The sequence below is a fragment of the Drosophila ananassae genome, chromosome 2L, assembly GCF_017639315.1.
Source record: "Drosophila ananassae strain 14024-0371.13 chromosome 2L, ASM1763931v2, whole genome shotgun sequence".
Classification (NCBI taxonomy): Eukaryota; Metazoa; Arthropoda; class Insecta; order Diptera; family Drosophilidae; genus Drosophila; species Drosophila ananassae.
In genome coordinates this window covers 18,587,933-18,612,616 of record NC_057927.1, presented here as the reverse complement: position 1 = coordinate 18,612,616, position 24,684 = coordinate 18,587,933, and the positions used below count along the sequence as shown (strand labels likewise).

Sequence of the window (24,684 nt, the reverse complement as noted above, 5' to 3'; positions counted from 1 at the left end):
AGAGCGTGGTGGCCCGTAGAGTGAGACGGCAAGCGGAGGGGCAACAAGAGACAGAGAGAGATTGCTGGCGAAGCGCAACTGTGTGTAATTGGAAACCGAAAGTGAAAACGCCCAGGCCTTGAAAGACTCAACTGGGGCCGCACAGATATGAACTCGAAATTTATTTATCAAGAGGTGCCATGCCACCCACAAGCCATGTAAACTCATTGCTTTTCAATTTGATGAATTTTATGGAAATAGCAAGATGTTTTTTTGGGGGGAATCTTTTAAATTCCAAGTCCTTGTAGTTGTTTAATTCAATGGAAGCATTTCTACAGGAGGAGATTGATGTCATAAGGATATACTTGTGGTATCTTGCTCATTAGCTCTTCTAAATAAATACACCCAGTAGAATTTCAATAAGAAAGCATATGTAGATCTTGTTTAAACCATGGCAACTTCACATTTCATATGAACTCATACAATCTTCATATTTAACCTGAAATCCTCTTAAATTTAAATACAAAATAAAAGAAAAAGGAAATTTTTAGAAATTTCATTAGTGCAGAGGTTTGAACTAAAAGGACGCCATCAGCGGCATCAAATTAATGCCACTTACAAAGGCATTACGTTCGAATAGAGCTCCGAGCACCAGAGCCAAAAGCGAGGGAAAAAGCAATGTCAATACCAAGTTCTATACCTATACCCCAACACTCAGACCCAGACCCACAGCGAGCACCATGCCAAGCCCACTTTGCTGAGTAAATTTGTGCTGCATAAACTGATTAAGTGATTTCAGGTTCAGGTCCAGGTTGATGTTGATGTTGAGGTTCCGGCAGGAGGAGCATGCAAAGGCGCAAGCATCAGGCATCCACATTCAACTCCGAACATCAACAATACAGCGCTGGGAACAGCCAGCTGACATTGAAGGGCGACGGCGGGATGGGGAGGAGGGACAAAGATACACACACCCCATATAGTATATGCGTAAGTGACAGGTGGAGCTGGCTCTGGGACTACTGTGTTGTAAAGAGATCCCTTTATGCAGGGTCATAAACGCGCTTTCCTCATAGAAAGTGCAATTGCAAAAGAAAACGCAAAAGCAGGAACTCGGAAATGGAGATGCCAGGAACTGAGATTGCTTTTAAGGAGCTTATGCCTTATGGTCAATAAAGGCTAACTCTCCCTTTCAAACAGCAGTTGCCATTTATTGTGCAACGCAAAATGATATGATTTTCCGTTGTTCCCGTACCGGGTGGGGGTGGAGCAAAGTGACTTGTAGCCCGGCAAGGCACGCAAAAGTATCAGTAGTGCTATTGACAATTTAATTAAAAAATTAATTGACAATCCGGCGACTGTCACGGGTCCACTCCATAGCCTCCAGTGATTTCCGATGCCTCAAAACCAGTCACAACATTCATTGAATGTATCTTTGTCGTTAATGTGGTTCCTCACAAAGTACTGCATCGATTATATGAAAAATCCACAGTAGCATGGATAACATAACGATTTAAGAAGGATTTCCAATCATTTTCAATTAAACTTATGTTTTATAGCCACATTATCAATAACTCATCATAATATATCCCACATTTTCAAACTATTGCAAAAATAACTCATACGCCATGGGGGCCGCAGCAGCTCGACTACCCATTGGGCGCTACTTAAAATCAAATTAAGTTAATTAAATCGGAATCGTGCAGCTCGGATATCTTTCAATTTGGGTCACACAGCCACTTGCATGGAGGAGCCGTTCACAGCCCATGCCCAAGGGATTGGATTGGAAGGGAATGGGGCTAAACAGGACGCAGCTCAATTTTCTCACGAGTTTTCCAGTAGCAACAGCAGCAGCTGCGTCCTGTAAACTCTTGTCCTTTTTTTTTGGGGGCTCAGCAAGTGTTCAAAGTGTACTAAGTACTGTTTATTTACTTGCCGCCCATTTGAATAGTGGCAGAGCGCATTATTACCGATTATCGCCGAGCTGGAGCAGATGCTGCCGGAGTCGCAGTGGGTTGCCAAATAAACATGGACAGCGATGACAGGGGGAGGGCGAAGGAAGGACGAAGGAGGTGGCTGGCTGGCTGGATCTGGCTGATGGGTGGGTAACCTACTAACACAGACAGCCATGAAGAGAGAAAGTAAGAAAAAAGCTCGGGAGAAAGTTGTGAAGATGAGTGAAAGCAGCCGTACTGGCTGTCATCTGTTGGCGTTTTCGTTGGCGGGTTCGTTTGCCGACGTTTTCGACCCGCGACGTGTTGTTGCCGTAGGACGTTGAAGGACACCAGTACCAGCAGCAGCCGCATTAGTAGCAGTGACAGTATCAGGAACAGGAGCAGTAGCAGCATCACCGAGTTGTTGTCCTAGTCCTGACCGAAAAGCTCTCGGCACTAAGTTTTCGGTATTCGGCTCTCGATTATCAGCCCTCGGTCTCGGTGAAGGCTTCTCGGCACCCCGGAGCTTCGGCAGCCCAGTCAGTCGAGTTTCGGCCGTTTAACCCAGCAGAGGTGTGCAGCGGACAGCCAATTCTACATCAACAGCAGAAGCAGACAAAGCCGCAGCAGTAGCAACAGAAACAGGGCATAGTAACAGGACACAGATACTGGAGCAGACAAAATAATTACGGCCACATAAGAACAACTGCCTGACTGCGTCTGACTGCCTGCCTGCCCGTCTGCTTGCTAGCCTTTCCTTTCGCCTACTTGCAACATTAAACCCGACAGATACAGTAGCCCAGCGGTATCTGGAACTGCCATGTTGAGCTGTCAGTGACTGACCTGCCACGGCAACCTATTGACAGACCATCCGTATTCATTCCACTTCGAATCCTATTCAACTGTCACTTCGCGGGATACGATTGTGTGGCTCCGGTTTCAGTTCCATCATCATTAACCACAGCGCAGCAAAGTAGGCAACACGGACTGGAAATCTAATTAGCGACGTCAGTGTCAGGATCGGTAATCCATTAATTTCGTGGCATCAACAACTTTTGGACCCAAACAACATAGCACAAAAAAAGGCGTTGCTCCAACAACAACAACAACAACAACAAAATCAACAACGAAAAACAGGAAAATCGTGAAAAAATTACACACAGAAAAAAGGGAAAGCGAACACTTTTGTTTCTGTACGTCGGTGTTCGTGTTCCCGCGTTCGTGTATGTGAGCGTTTGCACGAGTTTGTGTGTGTTTGCTGGTGAATCCTGATAACGCGAGCCTGGTGCTGACATCACTTTCACTTCGACGAAGAACCAAGGAAGCCAAGCCAAGCCAAACCAAGCCAAGCCCATCCCCAATCTTGCCCCAAAGAAGCTGCCAATCGAACCGCCGCACAGCAACAAAATCAATTAAACTACCAACTCAACTCAACAAACAGCAACAACAAATCTGCCAAGAGCCAATTATCGAGCAGGATAACTGTATTGGAGAAGTAGGAAAAATCCAAGTCAAGTCAAGATGTTTTCCATGTGCAGCAAGGTAAAGTCGCGGAGCGCGGACATGGATGGGGATAGTTCGTTTATGCAGCAATCCCAGCAGATGCACTTGCAACAGCCCCAGGCTATGGGTAAGTGAATTTTACCGCCGATTTAATAGATTTGTGTGGGCTGGAGGAGAAGAGGATGGGGCCAAGAGGTGTGAGAAAAGCGAGAAAGCGGAGAAAGTGAAACTGAAACTGGGAAACGGTGCCCTCATTTGGCGGAAAACCCTTGAACTCGTTTTGGCAGCCCCACCCCATTTCGAGTCCTCACGGCTGCCTATTTTTCTCAATGAATTCACACACAGGCGCAGCTGCGCGTCTGCCTCCTACTTTCTCTTTCTTGTTTCCTCCCTATCGCACACACTTTCTCCCCCCCGCAACTGACACACAACACACAGACACACACACAATTTATACCCACTCTGACACAGCCGCCCAGAGCTCAACTTATCAAGCGGAATCCAGAATGCGGTTTCATTATGCTGCAATTGTTGACAGTGCCACGCCCATTGGCCAGTAGTTGCAGTGGTGTGTGTGTGTGTATTTGTATCTCTCAGATACTGTGCTAGTGTGCCAGTGCGGGAGTGACAGTACGTGTACACTGCATTAAATCATTAAGCAGAGACAACACAACTATGTACATTAACATCAGATTCAGCTTCAGCTTCAGCACTCAAATTTCATGCGGCTCTGGTCCGCGCTCAGGCGGGATGTGGGGTGGGTGGGGTGGTTGGTGAGTGGATCTGGATGTTTTGTGCCCGGGAAAAAGGCGAAAATGAGTTAAAGCCCGTTTCAGGTTACAGTTGCAATAGAAGCTCGGCCCTTGCATAAATCATTCAGCTACACTGCAGCAAGACGGGGGTGAAGTCTTGACCGTGGAGAGATCCTGGAGCTGTTGACGATTTTCACTTATATTATCAACATTATTATAAGATAGTTTCTGCCTTAAACTTTGTAAAACAATTGCACATCTTAAAAACATATATATTTGATAAAAAGCTGTATGATATTAAGTATACGCCCCATGGGCTATCAAAAGTTCTGTCATTTCTGACCAAACTTGAATTAAAATATATTATAATTTTTCCAAAATTCCAACTAATTTTCTCTGTGTATAAACATTTCTATGCACATGCATAGCCAGGCCCTTTATCCACTCTCATATCTTAGCCAGGCCAGCAATTATGTCTGTACACGTTGTCGTTGCCGCTGTCGTTGTCTTCGCCTTCGCGTCCGTCTCTGCCCCAAGGAATTGCTGGAATGAGTACGAGTACGTTGTCTGTGGCAGCCACTTGCAATTCTAGCTGATTTGTCATGTGCATGTGGATGTGCGGATGTAGATTCTCGCATACTAGTGCATGCGGGGATGCGGATGTGAGTGGGCGTGGATGTGTGCGGTTGTATGCGTGCACTGAAGTGGCACACATGATGTCCGCTGCCTTGCCATCCTTCCTTGCATCTTCCATAAAAGCAGCGCAGTGTCCTTCGGCGGGCTCATTCTCGCACTCCCCACCCTTCCACCCAGCAACCCTACATCTCAACGTCCTTCTCCTCATCCTCCGACTCATCTCCACTTGGACTGCATCGTCTGTCGTTGTTGTCTGCATTCCGTTTGGTCGCTAGCTACACAGAGAAAATAAGAACAAGACAATTAGATTTAAAATTTTTTTAAATATTAATAAGGAAAGTCAAGGTTATAATACTCTGGTTTTTTAATCTTCCTTGCGTAATGATTCGAATGTATTTTTTTTAGTGTCTGCAAAAAGAAAAGAGCGTTTTGAGGGCAAGCAGCGTTTTTTAGCGAGCCGTGCCTTGAGCGATTTTCAAATGCTGTGCCTGAGCTAGCCCATCCCATCACCATGCAGCATTTACCATTCCCAGCCAGAGCAAATTGTCGCAGGCCACTCTGGCCGTAATCAGTTTGCTGCTAAAGCAACTTTCTCGAGTGGCCGAGTGCGGCAAGAATGCCAAAGGGGTTCTTCAATTTCGAAATTGTAACTATTCTGGGCAGGCGACCTTTAATCGCTTATCAATTTCCAGGAATGGAATTGACACAATTGAATTTAATATTGTGAAAAGTATACAAATATGTCACAAATGTGTTGTTATCGAATCTATTACGTATACGGCCCTTGGCATCATCATAGTTTTCATGTTAATAAGGATTAATCATAATGAAACTTGTATTTAAAAACTTCTACTGTTTCTAGGAGCTGGACTTAAAATCTATCTCAAACAATTACCCTTTTGTGGTCATGACACTAGAATTTAAATATTTCAATTGCTATTACTCAAATGTTGCACCCAAAATCTATCTTTATCAATTACCCAAGCTTAACTAAAAGCCTTAATGAATACCCCTGGGTATTATGGTTACTTTAACGTTTAAAACTTGAATTTTAAATTGAACTTCTCCGATAGCCACTTGAAAAAGGTATGGTGTAGAAGTACAATGGTTTCAAATTAAGTATACGAAGTAACCCGAAGCCCTTTGCCATCTTTATTGAAATAATTAATTCAGTCCACCGCAAGCGCCGTATTTGCCACTACCACTGGCCAACACCAGGTATCCTGTAGCTACTCTACGCCACTCTTTCTCGTCCTGGCAGCCGACATTCGACTCTCAGCTCTATACCAAATAAATGGGATGCCTGTGGTAATGAATTTGAAATGAGAGACCAGGCCAGCAGGGCAGCAGGGTAGCAGGCTAGTTGCAACTGCAACGGGGCTAGCTGATTGAGTTGCTTTTGCTTTTAGTGCAATTCCGGGGGAATAGCTAAATGAAATTTCGTGTTACGCTTTAGCTATTTGTTACCTGTCCCCCCTGTCCACTGCCAATCTCTTTTGCAGTTTTAACGCGCTTCTGGTTTCGGTTACATTTTAAACTCGCAGCTCCCGTGGTCGAAGGATTCGGGCTTCCACTGCTTTAGGTGCGTGGGCGGCGAGAATTTAGTAATAGAGAGGAATCCTTGAACGGGAAATGGGAGCCCGTTGCTTCCATCTATTGGATTAGGGGCATCCTGTGACTGGACACCGAGCAACGGATGCAGATTAGATGGGATCAGTGCGACTCACTTTACATATTTTTCTTGATTCTATTTTTGCAGGAACCGGAGGTAAACAAATCAAAGGCGGCTATCTATTGCGTTACAAAAGTAAGTATTCTTTATAAAATTGTATGCTATAAATCAGGAATATATTCTTCAAAATGCATATTTTCAATTGAACTATTGCATGTTGCCTTGAAGTGCTTCATTATAGATCAATTTCCTGGGAAAAGCGTATATATTTTAAGGGGAATAATTTTTTTTTATTGGAAAATAGATAAACCTAACGAAGATTTTATGTGCAGAAGGATTTTTTTCCAATGATATGCAGGTTTCAGTACAATGCAACGTCCTTGAAAGGACGGTCCAATTCAGAACTATTCCTATGGCTGTCAGCACAGTTAGCAGGGTCCGTCCTGTCCAGGGACCAACCCTCGGCAGTCGGCAGAGCAGAGACGACAATCTGTCAAATCAGCACAACATACCGCCACCCAACTCAAGCTCAACAGGATGACGCAGCAGGCATAGACGAGGTAGATGGATGAGGGCCACATAACTGGGTGGGGTGTAATCATTTCGGGGTCACATTCAAGTGTAATTACTCATGATTTGGCAGCACAATGGATGCGTCATTGTCAAGTTCCCTGTGACAGGATTCGAAACAATTTTTTTCTAAGCTTTCGTGTAAATGAGTGAGAAGGAATACAAATATATTTCTAAGTAATTGTGGCTCAATTTCTGTTGCTTCATTATGGTTTGACAAATATAAACAAGATGTGTCGAATAGGAGACGGTTTTTAATTGTTAATAATGAGATGATACTCTGTGAAAGGATAGGAGGAAGTCCTAATATAATTTTCAAAGGATCCATCCATTTAACAAGAACTTTGTAATCTAATTTTCAAGAGCAAATGTTTTGGAATCGCTGGGCTGAGGAGTGGGTAGTCCTATACGATGACTCGACCATGGCCTGGTTCACGGAGCCAGGGCGCTCCTCGCCATCTGGCAAGATCCTGGTGAAGGAGGCCCCAGAGATGCTGGCTATTGCCCACTGGACTGGCCAGATACCGCGTCGACCCCCACTCCCGGCCGGAGTCAGTGTCTCCCAGCTGATTGCCCTCGGATCGCAGCGAAAGCGCTCCAAGGTCTACTGGATGCTGGCCAAGTCCGAGCAAGAGGTGGGCGACTGGATCGATGCGATTACTAAGACCCTGCCGCCGCCCCCCCAAATCGAGCTGGTGGTGGACAAGCCGCACCTGATGAACGTGCTCCGGCGCCCGCTAGTGCGCATTAGACGTAAGTAAAGACTCTTAATCCTTTCTAAGTCCTTTTTGGATTGTGAAATATTTCCCCCAAGCAAAATTAAACACATTACCTGTTTTGTGTTCGGTTCCAAGGCTCAATAAATGGATAAATATTGTTCATTAATTTTAAATTAAACTTTTAATACGCATTTCCTTTCTTAAATACTTGTAGCTGCCACCCAATCGGAGGTGAAGCAACGCAAGGTGGGATCACATGGAGCGAGCAGCAGCAAGCACCACCGTTGTGGCAACGGCTCCGGAACTTCGTCGGCGGTGAGCACACGTCTCTACCGTCATGCCCAGAATCCTTTGGTAAAGAGCGACGCGGCGGTGGCCATTCTCAGCAAGAAACCCGACTCGAAGGCTTCCTTGGCTTGCGCCCTGCCTTGGGGCCATGGATGGGGCTGGGCCACCTTGCCCAACGGGGTCTGGAGCGGGGGCCTGACATGGTCGCAGTGCGAGGACACCTTCACCCTGCATGCCCTGCCCACCACCCACTGCACCAACCTGATCGACACCTCGTGCTCCGGAGCGGTCTACCACACGGACATCGGCGGGTTCGACTTCCATTCCTCTGGCGTGGACGACATCGGGGGCGAAGACTTTGACTATGCAATGGACTGTGGCGACTTCATATTTTAAATATCCCCTGAAAATCGGTCAGCCAAACATCGACCCACCCGAGGGACAAGGACCGGGGATCCTCGGTTCTTGCCCCACCAAAATTTTGTCTTCAATTGGAACTGTGCAGTTAGGAATTAGAGTGTTTCCAAGAACTTAGGTAGTATTTTTCTGTGCTTACGTTTATCCTCTGAGTGTTAGGTGTTGCAAAAAGTTCGGGCGAGGGCGAGGGCATGCCACAGGGGGAGGTTGTTGAAGGGCAAACTGTCAGGTTGCGTATACGCCCCATTAGCCCCCGACATGCCCCTGTCCTGGGCCGGTTAACTATCTCGCTGTTCATGTTTTCGTGTTTAACTTTGTGCGCAGAAATAATTGCATTAAGCAGTTAAACAGCAACCCGCGTAGTGCATTCTAGGATAACAACAACCCTGCGATTATCCTGATTATAAACAGTTGCGGCCATAGCATTACGAGAGCCAGAACTGAGGACTTGCTTTGAGGACCCTTGGACATCATTATTAAAATATTTTTCACCCCTCATTTATTCATTTATGAATATTAATTTATTTCATTTTTTCCATTACGTTGAAATCAATTTCATTCTAGTGCCACCTTCGTTTTGACCGCAACTGTGGGCGACAGGCAACCGGGAGGCAGATAGATATCTACCTATACGACCTATGTGTTTATGTATCTGGCAGTGCATAAGCATATTAAACCACACATTTGCCCCGCTTCCAGACACATATGTAGACCTCTCGACCGCACCCAGCCCATGCGGGCGTTGTTGCAACCACAAGCATTTGAAATGCGAAAATATTTTCGCATCGCGCATATAAGTAGGCTACAGCATATTTTTGCACTCGACAAGCAAACAAATTACAATAAATAATGTAGACACAACGCATACGACCGACTAAATTAAAGTAAAAAACAACCAAAAAACTGCATGAGATTGAAATACTTTTGTGTATTTTGAGACTTTTGAAATTTATATTGATGTTTGTGCAATTTGTAATGGAAACACTTTTTCAAATTGTTTTGCCATGATTTTCTAGAATTTTTGGAATCGATAGTATACAACCGCAAACCGAATACCAATTACCCAACGACCTCTCAAATCCTCCTTCCTATCCCAAAGATATAATGCCCGCCCCTCCCCCCAAGCAGATCCATTTTTGTGTGCAAATTTTTGAAACATTTATACAGAAACAACGCGCGCGTAATTAAGTCATCGGAAAAATCGATAAATGTTTAATGTAATTGTCAACGCAAATTTTTAATTGGAGCATTGCAATTTTTATATAGCGTGTTGAACACATACGACAGCAAACAGGAAAACCAGGTAAACAAAAAGTAATTAATAAAGCGAACTCTAGATGTACAAAAATAAAAGTTAATCACACACCTACACAATTTCATGCAAAAGTCGTGTCCTTAGTGTTAGTTAGTGTTAGCGCTTAAGGCATATGGCATCCGAAATGTCAGTTAAGTTTACGAAACTAACTCACACAAATCGACATACCCACCCGTACTGATGTAAAGTTTATAAAACGAAAACAAAGCCAATCGACAAAAAAAACAAGTTAGCAACCCAGGAAATAATCGCACCGTATAAAAAGCCAAAGTTGTGTCTAAACACACACGTACTATTAATTAGCAACTAAGAATGCATCAAAAGTCATACGCTTATGCATTTCACATGCCACAAGCCTCATCCAACGTCAACAATCGCAGCTCACATGCCACATCGATTCGATTTTGAATTTGATTTTGAAGAACTTTCGCAAGAAAGGAAAACGCCGCTACGGACACCTTGAAATAAAGAAATCAGTTACGGTAATGGGAACGTTACCTGTAACTGTAGTTGTAATTGTACGTTTAGGCATATATAGATGGTATATTGTGTATGCATAGGAAACTAGGATAAGTCGGAGATGCGCGAACTATGGTTAAGCTATATAGATGTATGTATGTGCAGGTTTTCAAAATGTTGCATGCCACGCAAATCGCTTAGAGATAAAACCAAATAGAACGAAATGTTATGTAAAATACGGGTAACAGGACACACACAATGTCCCCAAAGCATCTGTTGCATGTCCTTGTCGGCGCGAGTGTGTGCGAGAGGGCACAGCTGCAGCCGCATATAGCTATATATATTTATGTACTGCGAGTAACGATTATATGTATTCACTGTATGTACAACAACAATAACCAAGAGCAAAGCTACACGAAACGGAAACCTTAAACCTGAGCCTACAGCCTTAGCTATCATAGACACATACTACGCCCACACTTACGCTACTATATAGTATTTACATATGTATGCATGTATACAATACCTATAGCTATAGTCGAGAAAACCAAAACCGAAAACCGGATAGAAAAAGTAACAGAACCGAGGGAAGCGACTCGCATCAGGCATCGGAAAATATAATATATATAAAAGAAAAAAACATAAATATATGTATATGTATACCCGCCTCGTAACGTAACGTAAATGAAATGTAGACTAAAAGACTTAAGCAATTGTCGTTTAGACGTTAAATTAGAGAGCATTGAATGTTGGCTTATACTAGTTGTAGGCAAGGATGCGAAGTACGGGAGCGTTAGGGACATATTTAAGGATATCCTCACCAAGATGTTTTAGTCTGAAGCCTAGCCCGAATAAAATGAAAATTGCTAGCTACCGAGTAATAGAGTTTACAACACAAACAGCAAATCGATTCGAAAGAGAAAAGTGCATAAAGCTAAAAGAAAAAACACAAAAAACCTAAAACTAAACATAAACATATCGTTTATGTTTATGTTGTGTAACGTTAACGTTAACGTACAAGTTAAATCAACCTTGGACAATCAGGCATAGGAAAAATGGATTAAATAATGTATGTAAATTGTTAAGTCTTGGGTCGGAAGCGATTAAGGAAGAACGGTAGCTTGTTTGGCATAGTCTTAGCACGTCCAGCATGGAGGCCACAAAGGACTCCGTGAACTCAACTAATCTATATAGATTCAAGCACACAGACTCACATTTGGACAAAGGACACAATTCGATTGAGGGCTCGAGCCAAGTCAAGCTCGAGCCAAGTCAATTACGTGTCAATCCCCGCAATGCTCTTCTGTTTGAACCGAAAAGTATTTTTGTAAACTTTATTAACAAACACCGAAATCGAAAAAATCCGAATATTAATGAATGTATACATAACATTTAATATAATAACTATGGTAAACACGAATATGAATGTTTTAATAGCGAAAGTAAGAAAATGTAAAACAAAAGTATACTTTAGATGCAAATTTTTTTAGTATAATTGTACACGTAAACTGCATTTCCGATGTTAGCTGAACAACCGTATTTACATGCAAACACTTATATAAATATATACATATATATAGAAAGGTATATATGTACATATGGAGGCGGTTAAACAGAAAGTCGAGCGAGACGCCCATTTTTATTGTGCTGCGCATTTCCAGCAAGCGGCTGAACTGTGAATAGTACCTTAGGTAGTAATGGCATCGCGTGTAAACCGCATTTGATGTTACGAATTATGAAATTAGTAAACCAAGGTGGATGCGAAATGATCCGAAAGGGAGAGAGGCGGAGAGAGCGACAGGGGCCAAGTCATCCGATGTAACCGGAAACGGAAGCAGGCTTCCAGTTGTCCGGCCATCTTGGCTCACGTTACGCATACGACCTGTGGTCACCTGCCGGCTCGCACATAGCTCACAATTAGGCTAGTAAGTTCGCGTTGTTTGTTACCAATCGTAAGTTGTCAGTTGTCGGTGTCGTTGATGTTGATGTTGAAATTGAAAATTGAAATAGCAATTGCCGTGTCATTGTTAAATGAATTCAAGTTGTATACCGGCTAGCAGCCGGCTAGAGTACAGTATTTGGTATTAGAGACGGTTAGCAAAGGACGGCACTCGACCTCAGCATATTATAATGATTATACAAGCAAGCATATACATAAACAAAACATCGGTGTGCATAAATATATACATATACTCATTGGTGTAAAATGCCCCCAAGCAAAAAAAATACGTTAAATCGAACCAAGAAGTTTTAATCCCCTTAACCGGTTCGGGTCTTCCGAATTAGGCTCTCAGCCTTGCCGAAAACTCTTCCAAATCCCCTCGAGATTCACCTCAAATGTCACCCCTCCTTAATGAAAACTAAAGATAAACTCGAACAGCCGAAAAGTAATTAGCGAAGTAACTACGTAATTCTATAGATGTGTATGTGTCTATCAATATATTCTGAGAACTTCACTCAGAAGACGCCGCTCAAGAAAAGCTCAAAGTTAAACGCAGGAGGCCCATCAGCCCGCAGCAAGAGATCTTTTTAGGGGCTTTAGCCGGTTTATTTTCATTCAACTCCAGTCAAGAGCCAGTGTCGCTACTCTCTTGGCCCAAGCCCAGCTCCGGCTAAGAGAGAGCGAGACTACGCTCTTTCATGGTTTCAAAACCGCAGCCCAAAACTAACGACGAACAATGAACGTTTGAATAATTATTATGAAAACGATGAGCAAATAGACGCTAAGCAGCCAACAAAGAAGTCATCAAGTGAATCAGATTGCCAAAAATTACTCGTTTTTAAATACTCTTTTTAGTTGAAAAATGAACAATAGAATTTTGACCAAATGACAAAACAAGGTGTAAAGTATTTTTAAACCCATAGTTTATTTGTTGTGATTAATATTATTTACTAAGCACTAAATTGTTTTATAAAAAATATTTATAACATGTATTTTATGAAGTCAAAGTATTCTCTAGCTCCTCTGAACAATGATTAATTGGGATTTGGCCATCACAATGGCTAAAAATACACTTTTGTCCACTTTAACTTGATTCGATGACTTCAGATGGGCTTGAGGAAGAACAGCGGAATGGCGAAAAAACATCTGTGAAGCGTCTGAGTTGATAAATGTAAAACAAAGCAAATAAAGTTTAGCAACAACATCTGAGAGAAAGAAAACAAAAAACAGTCATTGAGCGATAAATACTTGTTTTTCATCGCAAGCACGCATACTGTATATATTCTGTACTAGATGTGTGTAGGGGCTTCTGGGAAAGGGGCAGCAATGATATATGAATGTACATATGTACATAACTATGGCGGAGGTAGGGGGAACAGACACGCCATCATCCACAGATCAGTTGGCGGTGCAACGCTCGATGTCGCCAACTTCGCGACTTGTTCGGGCCCCGTCATCGGTGTGGAATCGGAATGGTTAGCGGAATGGAATCTTGTCTCAGTTAGCGCGCAAACTTCTAAGCAAACAGTCGCGGGGCTCCACGAAACTCAAAATCCGAAATAGTTGAGACACGCGGCGTATACGTAATTACCGTCCATCCAACAGCTGGCGACTTGCCCACCAAGGACCCCGCCACATGCCCCACCGTCCTTCGGTGACCCACTTTGAGGTCCGGCTCTAAAGTTCAATCGTCGTTTAAGTGCCTCCTTTTGTGTGTCAATAAACTCGCGTGCCCAGTGTCCACTCCTCTGCTACCAGCCCTGCCGCCACCAATTTTCCACTCCTGCCAAACTAAGCACACTTTCAAAGTCTGGACTCCGGAGGCTTCCCGGCTTCGTCGTCCGACCCAGTTGGTAAGTTCACTTCGGCGTTATATGCAAATCGCAGCTCCAAACACAAACACAGCCAGCGGAGAATTAGTCAGCGCGAAAAGACGTGTGCCAAAAAGCCGAAAAAATACATAAATTAGTGGTATTGTGAGCGAGCGAGTGGAGCGGATCGAGTGGGTGTGAATGGTGGTAATTGTATGCCCTAAAATCCAGTCAAAAATTAACAAAGGAAGTTTTGAAAATAAAAGATCATTTCGAACTCTTATAATGCGTTTAAAGATAACAAAGAATATCTGTTTCAAATAAAATCCAATAAACATATCAAGTTTTAAAGAAACAAAACAATATATTACTTAGAAAACCTGCAACCCGCTTTGTATAGAAATGCGAATTATGTTTTGAATAACTCGACTGAATAAACGAGAGCTCGTTAAAAGAATGAATAATATATAATATATGTGTTTTAAAATAAAAACCAATCTCATTAACATAAAAATTCACCAGTTTCTTGAATAATTTCCTTAAGTACCATATCATACACTCAGTTTCTCTGTTCAGTTGGCTTGGAAAACGAATTTTCAGTTGTCAGTAACGAGCGCAGTTCGCAATTCAAAATTACATTTCGTGTTCCAAGAAATCGTATCAGACTTTTGGCAAAACATATTTCAAGTATACCAAAAAATTTCAAACGTTCGTTGTTACCTTCTTCGTCACTTTATTTTCGGTCCTGATTTGTAGTTTTATAAAACACGTATACTGATATATAACCTTTCATCACCATTAGTTCGATTTGGGCGAGTTAGAGTGAATTCAATTGAATTGGTTTGTTCATTGATCGCGCCGTATTTGGAGCGACCATCGGCCCACTATCGTAAGTCTGGGTCTGGGTCTGGATCTTGATCAGTTGGGTTTGATCATTATATACACACACTTTTACTTCCCCTTCCAGATCGGCACCCACATACATACATATCTGAGTTTATACTGACGCCTCCTGGCGACAATTTGCCTGCCCCGCCTCTGTTACTGCTGCCACTGCTGCTGTTTTGTAGTATTTTTTTTGCGCCAACTCGCGTGACTCACTGGAGGTGCAAGTCTGAGCCGGGTCTACGGTAACCAAACACTTTAAGCCAAGCTCAATCGCGTCATTGCCTTGGCCGGTGCCCACACACGAGCAAGATCTTCGCATCAAATCGCATCGAATTCAATCCGCTCAGCTTAGCTCGAACTGGAATTCAATTGAGCAGCTACCGCCGACAGAAGTACCTTTATTTGGAGATGGCGTCAGAGGGTTCCCGAGATCTCAGGACATCAAGGTTGGCGCAAATGCAGGTAAGGGTGCCATACTTTCTCGGTATTTATGAGCCACGTTTGTACAAATCTAGAAAGCTAGACTTGATTGTTAAGTAACCCATATTAGAGATTCTACATAAAGTTTAAGTATAATTTTAACCTTTTAAATGTTATCTGATATAATTAAATCTCTTTCTGTTCTTGGCAACGGAAACCATCTGAAAAGAATATATTTATGACAGAATGAATCACAACGTTTGAAAAAGTATATATTAATTTATTTTCTGCTGCCTTTATTTGTCCAGCATTTAGTTTATAAAGTCAGATCTCTGTTTTAATTTCCGTGATGATCCATATATGGCCCGAGTCGGGCTTTCTCGATTTTTTGGGAGTTCTATTTTCGGCCGCCAACACTGAAGTTTCCCAGCGAAAAACCAGCTAATTAAATTGTATTTGCTGGTGCTCATATTTGGTAATGGGAACTCTTGTCGCCCCCGCAACGAAACAAAAGGCGCTACTTGAACGCCATCTGTTAACGCCACACAGAGAAGCCGACATATGAAAGGGGGCTAGAATGATTTTCACCGATTAAAGGTGTAATTACAATAGATTCAACTACGCCGCTGGTTGAGCGGCTCAATAATCAAAAAGGGTTGACATTAAGAAAGCAAATAAACACTAGGGCACTACGAGAAATATTCAATAAACATAATTGTTTATAATAATAGATCATGGCAGTTTAATAAAAATACAAGGGTCATAAAAATGTAATTATATTAAAATTAGAAAAGAGGAAAATATTGCTTAGAAAGGTAAAGATAAAGACGTTCTTAGCTTATAACTAAAATTATTTGCTATAAAAATATATACTTATTCATATTCCATGTTCAAATTTTTCTATTCAAATTTGGATTCTAGTGTAGACAAAATTCATTGCTTGATGAGAAGCTTATGCTAATGCAAATTACTTTTATATTGAATTGCATATTAATTTTATCGTTCCTAAATAGTATAACATTTGTCATTTAGGCTTTGTATAAATTATTTTTCCCGGTGATCTCATGAGCCCAACAATAATTCATCAATCAAAAAATTCAGCTGGGAAAAGAGTGGCGCGCGCGATTTTTATCGTCCATTGATTCGGGGGCGGGCAGAGAAAGGTAAAGGACAATGCGAAGGTCCTTTGTCACCTGGGCGCTGCTCGTCCTTTTGCGGCATTCAACAATTGCCCGAACCCCTACAAAATCGAGGGTGTGTTGGAGTGTGTTTCCCATGTGGCATGTGTCATGGCAACGTTGCAGTCATTGATTTTTTGTTGTTATTGGCATGCAGCGATAACAACAAAAACAAGCGACCAAGCCAACAAAAGGACAACCAGCTAGGATTTCTCAAGTGTCCGATATTCACAAAGAATTTCCATTTGTTTTTTGTTTTGTCTAACGGTTGCTTTTGTGACCCCACTCTGGACGGCTTGCCAGGTGGCCATGGCTGACTTCGAAGGCCACTATCAGGAAAACAGACGCCGAAGACAACCGCAATTACACGACTAGAAAGGAGACACTCTCACAGTGCGAGGGAGCATGCCCACTGCCACGCCCACACCCACTCGCACCACCCATTCCACAGGCTACTTTGCCCCGGCCCCAACGAGGGGGCGACCGGACAAAGTTTCCTTCGCCCAGGCGGGTCGAGTGGCGAGGGGCTTTATGTACTGGCGGCACGTAAGTGGGCACGGATTTATTCGCAGGATATACTCACAGAGTTTGGGGCAGGGGTGCGAGCTGTGGGAGGTTCGCCACTACCTCATCGCCATAATAGACAAGTAAACAAAAAAGCACACACACCTGTATGTCCTGTGCACTTAATGACTCCACTCGGGCCAAATGGACGCGCTAATGTCCGGTTCCAGTTCACTCAGTTGACACGCGTTCTCCGTTCCGGAATGTTGCAGTCGACGGACGGGGACGACATCGAAATTGGTGGTCATCTCCACCACTACGACTTTGAGTCTGAGTTTGGCCAGGATCATATCCTGCCACTCAAGCTGAACGAGTCCTGGGCCGCAAGACGCCTCATGGAGGCACTGAGTCACCTGCCACCGTGTGGCCCAACAAACAACACCAATTCTGCTCCTGTAAGATAGAGAATTTGAAAGAAAAAGGACTTTTAGAACTACAATTATAGTTTTGAATTGTTACTTGGACTTGAGTTTAAAGATCAGTTTATTTTATAGAATTGTATACTAAAAAATCAAATTATAAACCTTACTTAAAAAATTTCCATTTATAGATGCGTTTTCAGCAACGAACACAGCAAGAGCAGGAAGTGCGTCGTCGGGAGCTTGTGGCCACCAAGACACATGTCGATGAACTGACAGCCATTGGAGCACCCAGTGCAGCCACCAGCCGGCTCATCGGCAATGGAAAGGTGCGCCAAATGTTCGACGAGCGTCGCCGGGGTGCAGGCATTGATCGCAGCAATCCATTAAAGCCAATCGGCACCCTGCCATCGCCCCCAGCCCAGACCCAGACCAAAACCCGGACAATGCCGCCCATGAATCGGCTGGCAAAGGGCATATCCACCATGAGCTTGAAAGAGCCGGGTAGCAACCAAAGGCGTAGCATCGCCAACGACAACAATAACAATAAGTACGCCACACCGAGGAACGTGAATGCCAATCGCAATCTAAAGCCAGTGGTGACGCGGAAAACGCCACCTGTCCAGGAGCCCATAGGACGACGGTCCGCCTCCTCGCCGCAGACAAGCGCCAGGGCGCCGAAACCACTCCTAAGTGGAGGAAGTAGTCCTCCTGCTGAGAAACGAGTGTCGCCGCCTTCGATTCGTCGGGTGAGTTTTAAGATCAAAATGTCTCGGCGATTTCCGTCTACTTCACTTATATAAATTTTTCTGTTTATCAATAAATGAACCAACCGGATCAGGCTGAGCCCAAATCGCCCGCAAAACAAGTCAGGATGGTAGGTATCTCTTATGGGTGGACCATATAGACGTCTGCTGATATCCGTGCATTTCGTTCACAGCAATCAAAGCCGACAGCTCCTGAGGGCACCGCTCTATGTAGGTTCTGTGGAAGGCATTTCAACACCGACCGGTTGGCGAAGCACGAGGCGGTTTGCCAGAAAACTATGAGCACGAAGCGAAGGATCTTCGATGCTTCCAAGCAGCGCATTGTGGGCACAGAAGCCGAGAAGTTCAATAGGAAGCCAACCAAGGGAATGCCCAGATCCCAGTCATCGTACAGCAGTGCGGCCCAGCAGAAGGGACTGACCACCGGCGTGAAGAAGAACAACTGGCGGAAGAAGCACGAAGAGTTTATTCAGTCGATACGGGCTGCAAAGCAGGTGCAGGCCCATTTAGCACGCGGTGGTAAGCTGAGTGATCTGCCGCCGCCGCCACCGTCGGAGAACCCCGATTATATTCAGTGCCCGCACTGCGGCAGACGGTTCAATCAGCAGGCCGCGGAGCGACACATTCCCAAGTGTGAAACGATGATCCACAACAAGCCCCGAATGAATGGCCCGCCTGCTAACAAAAAGCGCTGAGAGATCCCTGGCTGGGTGACAGTGATCAAACCCATACTTTTACTTGTGATAAAGAAGTTAGATGATTGGAACGAAACTAATGTTGTCTTATTAACTAAGGGAGGTTCTGGGAATCAGAGATCCTAATCGGAGAGCACTTCCACGTCGTTGCCATCCGAGGCGTCTACAAGGCTGGGCTCTGCCGTCGAACTAGACGATTTCTTTTCGCGCTCGATAATGGCCTTCACCGCTTCGGCGGCTGTGTTCATCTCCAGTCCCTCCAGCATGTACGCCCAGTTATCCAGGGTGGCATCATCATCGTCCGATATCCAGTTGGTAAGCATCTGAACACACGCTATTGTTGCCGTGGGATGTTCCATCTGGAAATATAGAAGCTCGTCGTTCTTGAAGCCAATCTTCTTGCCGACCTTCATCCAGGGCTCGCCAATCAGTGGGGCCACTTCTTCGATGTGTTCGCGGGTGACCATCAGTGGCTTTTCATGGGCAGGTGCCTCATCCGTCTCTTCGACTGGTTCAGTATCCTCCACCTCGAGACCTTGCTCTGGTTCAACTTCCTGAAGTGCCACGGTCGCGTCCTGCTCGCTCTCAGTATGGGAATTGTTTGTTGCCAACCCATTGTTTTGCTCAGAGTTGGATGCTGCTGACACAGCCTTGGGCTCCTTATCACGAACGAGCCGCTTGCGTACTTGCTCTAAATAGTCGGATATTTTGTTGGATGGCAGTGACAATGAAGTGAAGAAATGAGGCGTCTGGCGGGCCAGTAATCGCAACGCTCGCCATTCAAATGCGGGATCAGTCTTGTCGTGAGGTGTCTCCAAGTATGTTTCAAGTAGGGGCAGGAAGTTGCGCTGTTCACTCTTGCAAGCCTGCAGATTGTCCGGTGAGTAGTTCCACAGCCGAGTGAGGTTGTCACTAAAAATTAAATTTGTTGATTTCGTCATTTTTCTCAAAACGTGATGCTACTTACTTTCCCAAGAAGAACTTGCCTTGACGAGCAGCATCTCGCAGTGAATCGCCCAATGGGCGCTTTGGTCTCTTCGTAGGTGGAGGCTTTAAATCCTCGTCGGCGGTCGCAGGTTCCTCCGGCTTTTTGAATTCCTTGCAGCCCTCGTTCTTCCAATTGTTCCACATCTCCTCTCGCACTAGCATATGGTTGACAGTACGGGCAAACCTTCTGCCATAAGGCGGCGTTTCTTCAAGCAACTTATAGACACGGGGTTCAGTGTCTTTGATAAACTCCGTTTGATCCGTCGTGAGGGTATACGAATCGCTTCAAGAGTAATTATTGAAATATAGGTGTACAATGGCTGCTAACAAGTGTTACTTACTTCTTAAACTTTACACTAACTTGGAGGTATTGAAAAAGTATAAGAAACTGTACCAGGATTGCACGGCGGAAATTTGAGTCTGACAATTGGAGAGCCAATAGCTTTGGGTTTGTTAGGAACTTGGCAAAGAAGTGGTTGGCTTTGTTGACTGTGGATATGGCCGCAGAATCTACAGCTTCGTCGTCAATTTCCATTGCGTGGCCAGATTCACTGGCATTGTCATTGATACTTTGACGCAAATCCTCCAGCTTGAAGCTGGAGAATGATTGGAGGATGTTCTCAGTGTGCTGAAGGGGATATTTTCAAATAAGTGAATGTGAAACCTTTCGTTGTATATCCATTTACCATTTGGAACATTTTCCACTGTGCCTTGCTATAGCACTGGTTGGGATTGCGGAAGAACTCCTGCAGCGACCAGAATTTGCAGTACAGATCGTAGTCTATTTTCAGGGGAATGTCCTCGGCAGTGTCCTCCAGCTCCTTATTGTCGTTGTCGTCGTGGTCCTTGCTGTCTAACCCATACTCTGTGTAATTATCAAGGTTAAACTCTGACACTATATTAAGTCCCGAACGCTCAGAGAATGGAAAGAATTTGGAAAGGAAGAGCAAGATGCGGCCGCAAAAAACAGTGTTCTGAGTACGCGACAAGCGGCGCAGCAAGTCGTTGCACATTCGCAGAATGTTGTTCTTGCACGACGCGAAGAATATTTCCTCTTTCCAAACTTCGACGAGTTCCTCGACAAAGCGAAAAATCTCTTGGCATTTGTCCAGAGTGACCACGTCAAAGGTGTCAATCAGGAGAACGACAGGGATAGTGTTTGACACGATCTCCGCCCGCGTGGCTTCCACAGAGAGACGCACAAGGTCGCCAATACGCTGGACATCGTCCTCCAATCGCTTCATCAGCAGCACCCGGAAAGCATGATCCATAGGAAGACGCTTATCGTGATCTGAGTTGGATGCAAAGCTGTTGTACGCTTGCACCAACAACTCTACGCTATTTTGGGCAATGGCTAGCTCCAGGGTTTTCTGAAATTTCGCAGTATTTATTTGCCGGTCCATTGCTAATGGGAATTCTGCTGTATTCGTTACCTCAAACGCTGTCTGCAGCGTAAAGTAGTTAAGCAACTTGCCGGCTCCCGTGTTGGCTCCCTCAACCGCGGTGCTCATTTTACTCTAAGATGTTATAACAGTCACAGCAAAGAAAATTAACTGAGAAATAGATATTTTAACAAAACTAAACACAACAAGGCTGGCGCTGCCAACTTATTTAACCTAATTTCAGTGTTGAAAAGAGCTAACATATTAAATACCAAACATTAAATACCAGAATATTATTATAAGGCGGCTAAACATTGTATTTTAAATTAATCTTTTGAAGAAAAAGTGTTTTTTAATATATAAAAATATCTAAAAAAAAGAAGAATACTATTGTTATTTAATCGAAATAAACACTTACATTATGTAAATTCTACAATGTATACAAAATATAAATTTCACACGAGTTTGGATTAAAATTTTGTTGTATTGGTCAGAGGAACTTAATTCGTTATCAGCTTCCCAGGCAAATCTGAATAGACTTGACCTGTCGCTTACTTTCCCACTATGAACAAGGTCGCGGAAGTTCCATAAGTGGGGCATTCCAATTCAATGCAAATACTAGCATGAGACGTTATTAGGAAATTGAATCTTGGACAGAGTAGCCATGCGTAAAATAATTTATACTGTGGTGCTGTGTATTTTTCTACTTAGTGGATACAGCTTCAGCACTGTGGTTCAGAAACTATTTCCAGGATTTGGTGGCTACCATTATCCCCCTGCTCAAGTACAAACTTCTTACCCGGCTTACTACGAAGGTAGTTATAGACAGACGCAACGAGCTCGACCACAGGAACACCAGCGCTCTTACAAGGACATTTGCCGCGTGGTCAACACTAATGGCTTTACAAATCCGGGAGGAGTACCCAAATGTCCCTTTTAGCTTGCACTATATTTTACAAAAGCAATATTGAATGTACAACTTTGAATTTTCACTAAATAAATATAAATACGAGCGGTTAGCGCTTATAATTATGGTCATGTGCGCAGCACTTAAACTAAAGCTAATTCTTAGGCAACAAAAGGAATTGCTCGTCTAGAACAGACGCTTCTGAACAATGTAGAAGACACAAGCGAGGAATAGGGAGAAGGCAAAGAAAAGCAGCATTTTATCGGTGCACTCGCGGCGACCATATTTTTTTAGAAGCTTTCCAGACATAGTAATGCTGCCGGCTGTGTTTTGCAGCTCATCGCTGGTGGCCTCCACGTTTTGAGAAGACGCCACCAATGTCTCCAGCGTAATGGCGCTCTTCTGAGTCGTTTCCGACAGGTGTCGAGAAATGGCCAACATCTTTTCGGTCACGTCGTTCTCCTGCGACACCAAACTGCCTTGGTTGTGACGCACCCGCGCCGTCGACCGCTGACGTAGCTCACTCTCGCCGGTTATAGCCATTAGTTCCTCGCGGTTGGCTTTCTCAATCTCCAGCATAGTGGACACATTAGCCTTCCGAAACGCCTGAAGGGTTTTGGAGAACTGGTCACGATGGTTGTCGACTTCCTTGGCTAGCAAAGCGTCCGCCGTGTCCCGTGCCCAGTCATCTAACCTCTCTATGCTCTTTCGGATGGCGGACAATTTTGCTCGTCCAGCTTCGTTCAATTCCTCCAGTTCAGCGATCGAAGTACGGCTGTTTAGTATATCCTGAAAGTTGGAACTTAGACTTTAAGTTTTCCAATTCTAATGTCTTGTATACTGACCTGTATAATTGCCTTTGCCTGAAGATTGTTATCGATGAGGTCCTGCCGGATGGTCTGCAGGGTAAAGGTGTCCTTGTCCATTGTTTTACCCACTTAAGAACATTAGGATCCCAAAAATCAAAAATATTATTTATTTTGTCTGGTGACGTGCCGGCAGTGTGACCCTGTTGCACCTGCAATATTCGCCAAGATTTTCATAAATAAAACTGTTGTTGTTCTATGTTCGATAAATGGGCGAGCAAAGTGTCATCACTAAAACGAAGCCTCATTTGTCACTGCGCGGTTTTGTGAATATTTTGTGAATTTAGACGAAAAAAATCAAGTATAGCGAACAGAGGATATACGCCATGACACACGCATCGTTTAATTGGTTGGTAGGTTTTGTTTTTAGAGTAACATTCTGTTTCAAGAGAATTTTCCTAACCGCATTTTACTTAGTAGGAACTGGAGACTGAAGACTCTTTCGAATTTTCCGGCGTCAGATTTAACCGCAGCTCCTCCGTTAGCCCTAGCTCTTTCAGTGAAAGTACCACCTCGAGTTCAAGTTCAAGCACTTCTACTTCTACAAGCAGTTCAAGTTCAATGTCAAGCAATTCTACCTCAAGCTTTTCCAATTCATCCGTAGACTCAAATGCAGGCTCTAACGCTAACATTTCCTTTAATATTACTGCTGAAAATAGTTCATTAAACCTTAGAATGGACAGTGCGGCAGAAGGCTCTCATAGCAGAAATGCATCATCGAGTTTGTCTGTTGATGTAGCCCAAATGGAGGCTGAAATAGAGCGCAGTAGGTCTGCTTTACTCTCAATGTTTTTACCTTTTTGACTTGTTTATTTGCAGTTAACCGCTTTTGTGAGGATGTTATTGCCCAGGTTGAAATCGTGCCTTCTACCTCCACCCCAACAGCTGAGCGATCCAGTCGTCGTATATCCAGTGAGTCCTAGAGAAACAAGAAAGAATTTTAAATACCTTAACTTCTTATAAATTTTGTTCGATTTGTAAAATATAGCTTCGCCTGTAGAGGTGATTGATTTATCTAATTTGGAATTCGCTCCGCCACCTCGCTCAGCCAGAAATCGTGTTCCCGATGCTGTAATCGATTTGTGTACCCCAGATGGGCCCCGGACACGTCCAGCTTCAGGACCCGCAACAAATTCGCGACGCAGCCTTAATCAAGACATTTCATGTGTGGAAGTCGTGGATGATGAGAATGTTTCACCACCAAAGCGGCGTCAGGTTAATCAATCGCAGCAGGATGATACTTACAATTGCCCAGTCTGCTTGGAGAGCGTGCGCCGTCGTGAACCTGTTTCTACCAAATGCGGCCACGTTTTTTGCCGTGCCTGTATCGAGGGTGCTATACGCTCAACCCATAAGTGCCCGATGTGCAACAAAAAGATCACCGCACGTCAATTTTTCCGTCTGTATTTGTAATACTTTTTTGTTGCGTTAAGTCTCTTCATAGCTAGAACTCTGTGAGACCCATTTATAGTTTAAATCTTAGTATTAAATGCATTGATAAGTTTTTGAGTGATTTTGAATTGCATCCCGCCAAATATATATTGTAACTCATTAACTAAAACCATGCGTATATTCTGCAGTTATAAGCGTTATTTCAAAAATAAAAATTCTGCCTATTAAAATTAAGTAATTAAATTTTCTGTTTTATTTAAAAACATCTGGATTATTTTTTATAAC

The 24,684-nt window shown here is 43.7% G+C and overlaps 6 protein-coding genes and 1 long non-coding RNA gene across 9 annotated transcripts; 4 read left to right on the top strand and 3 right to left on the bottom strand.

Moving 5' to 3' along the window:
* Positions 1–2,417: 2,417 nt before the first annotated feature.
* LOC6499151 lies at positions 2,418–11,062 on the top strand. The gene is made up of 4 exons (XM_001955169.4): positions 2,418–3,540; positions 6,561–6,608; positions 7,407–7,796; positions 7,977–11,062. The coding sequence occupies exons 1-4, from the start codon at positions 3,432–3,434 to the stop codon at positions 8,444–8,446; spliced, it is 1,017 nt and encodes a 338-aa protein (XP_001955205.1). The 5' UTR covers positions 2,418–3,431; the 3' UTR covers positions 8,447–11,062.
* Positions 11,063–13,089: 2,027 nt separating this feature from the next.
* On the bottom strand, positions 13,090–13,549 carry LOC123257002. The gene is made up of 2 exons (XR_006506895.1): positions 13,432–13,549; positions 13,090–13,340 (listed from the first exon to the last, which is right to left on the bottom strand). It is a non-coding gene; the product is annotated as an uncharacterized LOC123257002 (long non-coding RNA).
* A 154-nt stretch (positions 13,550–13,703) lies between these two features.
* Positions 13,704–18,941, top strand: LOC6499152. Of its 2 annotated transcripts, none has more exons than XM_032453929.2 (5): positions 13,704–14,036; positions 14,962–15,344; positions 17,595–18,152; positions 18,245–18,280; positions 18,344–18,941. In XM_032453929.2, exons 2-5 carry the CDS (start codon positions 15,291–15,293, stop codon positions 18,863–18,865), a joined length of 1,170 nt encoding a protein of 389 aa, XP_032309820.1. In that variant the 5' UTR covers positions 13,704–14,036; positions 14,962–15,290; the 3' UTR covers positions 18,866–18,941. The 2 variants fall into 2 exon arrangements, with proteins under 2 accessions (XP_032309820.1, XP_001955204.1); XM_001955168.4 differs by lacking the exon at positions 13,704–14,036 and adding an exon at positions 14,582–14,883.
* LOC6501415 (THO complex subunit 1) lies at positions 18,870–21,474 on the bottom strand. Its single transcript, XM_001955167.4, has 5 exons — positions 21,286–21,474; positions 20,539–21,222; positions 20,194–20,480; positions 19,833–20,135; positions 18,870–19,777 (listed from the first exon to the last, which is right to left on the bottom strand). Exons 1-5 carry the CDS (start codon positions 21,361–21,363, stop codon positions 18,988–18,990), a joined length of 2,142 nt encoding a protein of 713 aa, XP_001955203.1. The 5' UTR covers positions 21,364–21,474; the 3' UTR covers positions 18,870–18,987.
* Positions 21,475–21,794: 320 nt separating this feature from the next.
* Positions 21,795–22,246, top strand: LOC123257001. Its single transcript, XM_044714145.1, has one exon. The coding sequence runs from the start codon at positions 21,899–21,901 to the stop codon at positions 22,172–22,174; it is 276 nt and encodes a 91-aa protein (XP_044570080.1). The 5' UTR covers positions 21,795–21,898; the 3' UTR covers positions 22,175–22,246.
* On the bottom strand, positions 22,165–23,181 carry LOC6501414 (vesicle transport protein SEC20). The gene is made up of 2 exons (XM_001955166.4): positions 22,987–23,181; positions 22,165–22,930 (listed from the first exon to the last, which is right to left on the bottom strand). The coding sequence occupies exons 1-2, from the start codon at positions 23,065–23,067 to the stop codon at positions 22,328–22,330; spliced, it is 684 nt and encodes a 227-aa protein (XP_001955202.1). The 5' UTR covers positions 23,068–23,181; the 3' UTR covers positions 22,165–22,327.
* A 22-nt stretch (positions 23,182–23,203) lies between these two features.
* LOC6499153 (putative protein TPRXL) lies at positions 23,204–24,568 on the top strand. Of its 2 annotated transcripts, none has more exons than XM_001955165.4 (4): positions 23,204–23,360; positions 23,428–23,773; positions 23,827–23,919; positions 23,996–24,568. In XM_001955165.4, the coding sequence occupies exons 1-4, from the start codon at positions 23,334–23,336 to the stop codon at positions 24,418–24,420; spliced, it is 891 nt and encodes a 296-aa protein (XP_001955201.2). In that variant the 5' UTR covers positions 23,204–23,333; the 3' UTR covers positions 24,421–24,568. The 2 variants fall into 2 exon arrangements, with proteins under 2 accessions (XP_001955201.2, XP_014765933.1); XM_014910447.3 differs by having other exon boundaries at positions 23,215–23,360; positions 23,425–23,773.
* The last annotated feature ends 116 nt before the right edge of the window (positions 24,569–24,684 follow it).

Coding starts and splice junctions, on each gene's coding strand:
- LOC6501415 (XM_001955167.4), bottom strand. CDS start 21,363: ATGAGCACCGCGGTTGAGGGAGCCAACACGGGAGCCGGCAAGTTGCTT. Junction 20,481..20,538: donor AGTGGAAAATGTTCCAAATG/GTAAATGGATAT, acceptor TATCCCCTTCAG/CACACTGAGAACATCCTCCA. Junction 20,136..20,193: donor GTTAGTGTAAAGTTTAAGAA/GTAAGTAACACT, acceptor TTACTCTTGAAG/CGATTCGTATACCCTCACGA.
- LOC6501414 (XM_001955166.4), bottom strand. CDS start 23,067: ATGGACAAGGACACCTTTACCCTGCAGACCATCCGGCAGGACCTCATC. Junction 22,931..22,986: donor AGGCAAAGGCAATTATACAG/GTCAGTATACAA, acceptor TCCAACTTTCAG/GATATACTAAACAGCCGTAC.
- LOC6499152 (XM_032453929.2), top strand. CDS start 15,291: ATGGCGTCAGAGGGTTCCCGAGATCTCAGGACATCAAGGTTGGCGCAA. Junction 18,153..18,244: donor CGCCGCCTTCGATTCGTCGG/GTGAGTTTTAAG, acceptor CAACCGGATCAG/GCTGAGCCCAAATCGCCCGC. Junction 18,281..18,343: donor CCGCAAAACAAGTCAGGATG/GTAGGTATCTCT, acceptor TTTCGTTCACAG/CAATCAAAGCCGACAGCTCC.
- LOC6499153 (XM_001955165.4), top strand. CDS start 23,334: ATGACACACGCATCGTTTAATTGGTTG. Junction 23,774..23,826: donor GGAGGCTGAAATAGAGCGCA/GTAGGTCTGCTT, acceptor GTTTATTTGCAG/TTAACCGCTTTTGTGAGGAT. Junction 23,920..23,995: donor ATCCAGTCGTCGTATATCCA/GTGAGTCCTAGA, acceptor TGTAAAATATAG/CTTCGCCTGTAGAGGTGATT.
- LOC123257001 (XM_044714145.1), top strand. CDS start 21,899: ATGCGTAAAATAATTTATACTGTGGTGCTGTGTATTTTTCTACTTAGT.
- LOC6499151 (XM_001955169.4), top strand. CDS start 3,432: ATGTTTTCCATGTGCAGCAAGGTAAAGTCGCGGAGCGCGGACATGGAT. Junction 3,541..6,560: donor GCAACAGCCCCAGGCTATGG/GTAAGTGAATTT, acceptor CTATTTTTGCAG/GAACCGGAGGTAAACAAATC. Junction 7,797..7,976: donor CCCGCTAGTGCGCATTAGAC/GTAAGTAAAGAC, acceptor AAATACTTGTAG/CTGCCACCCAATCGGAGGTG.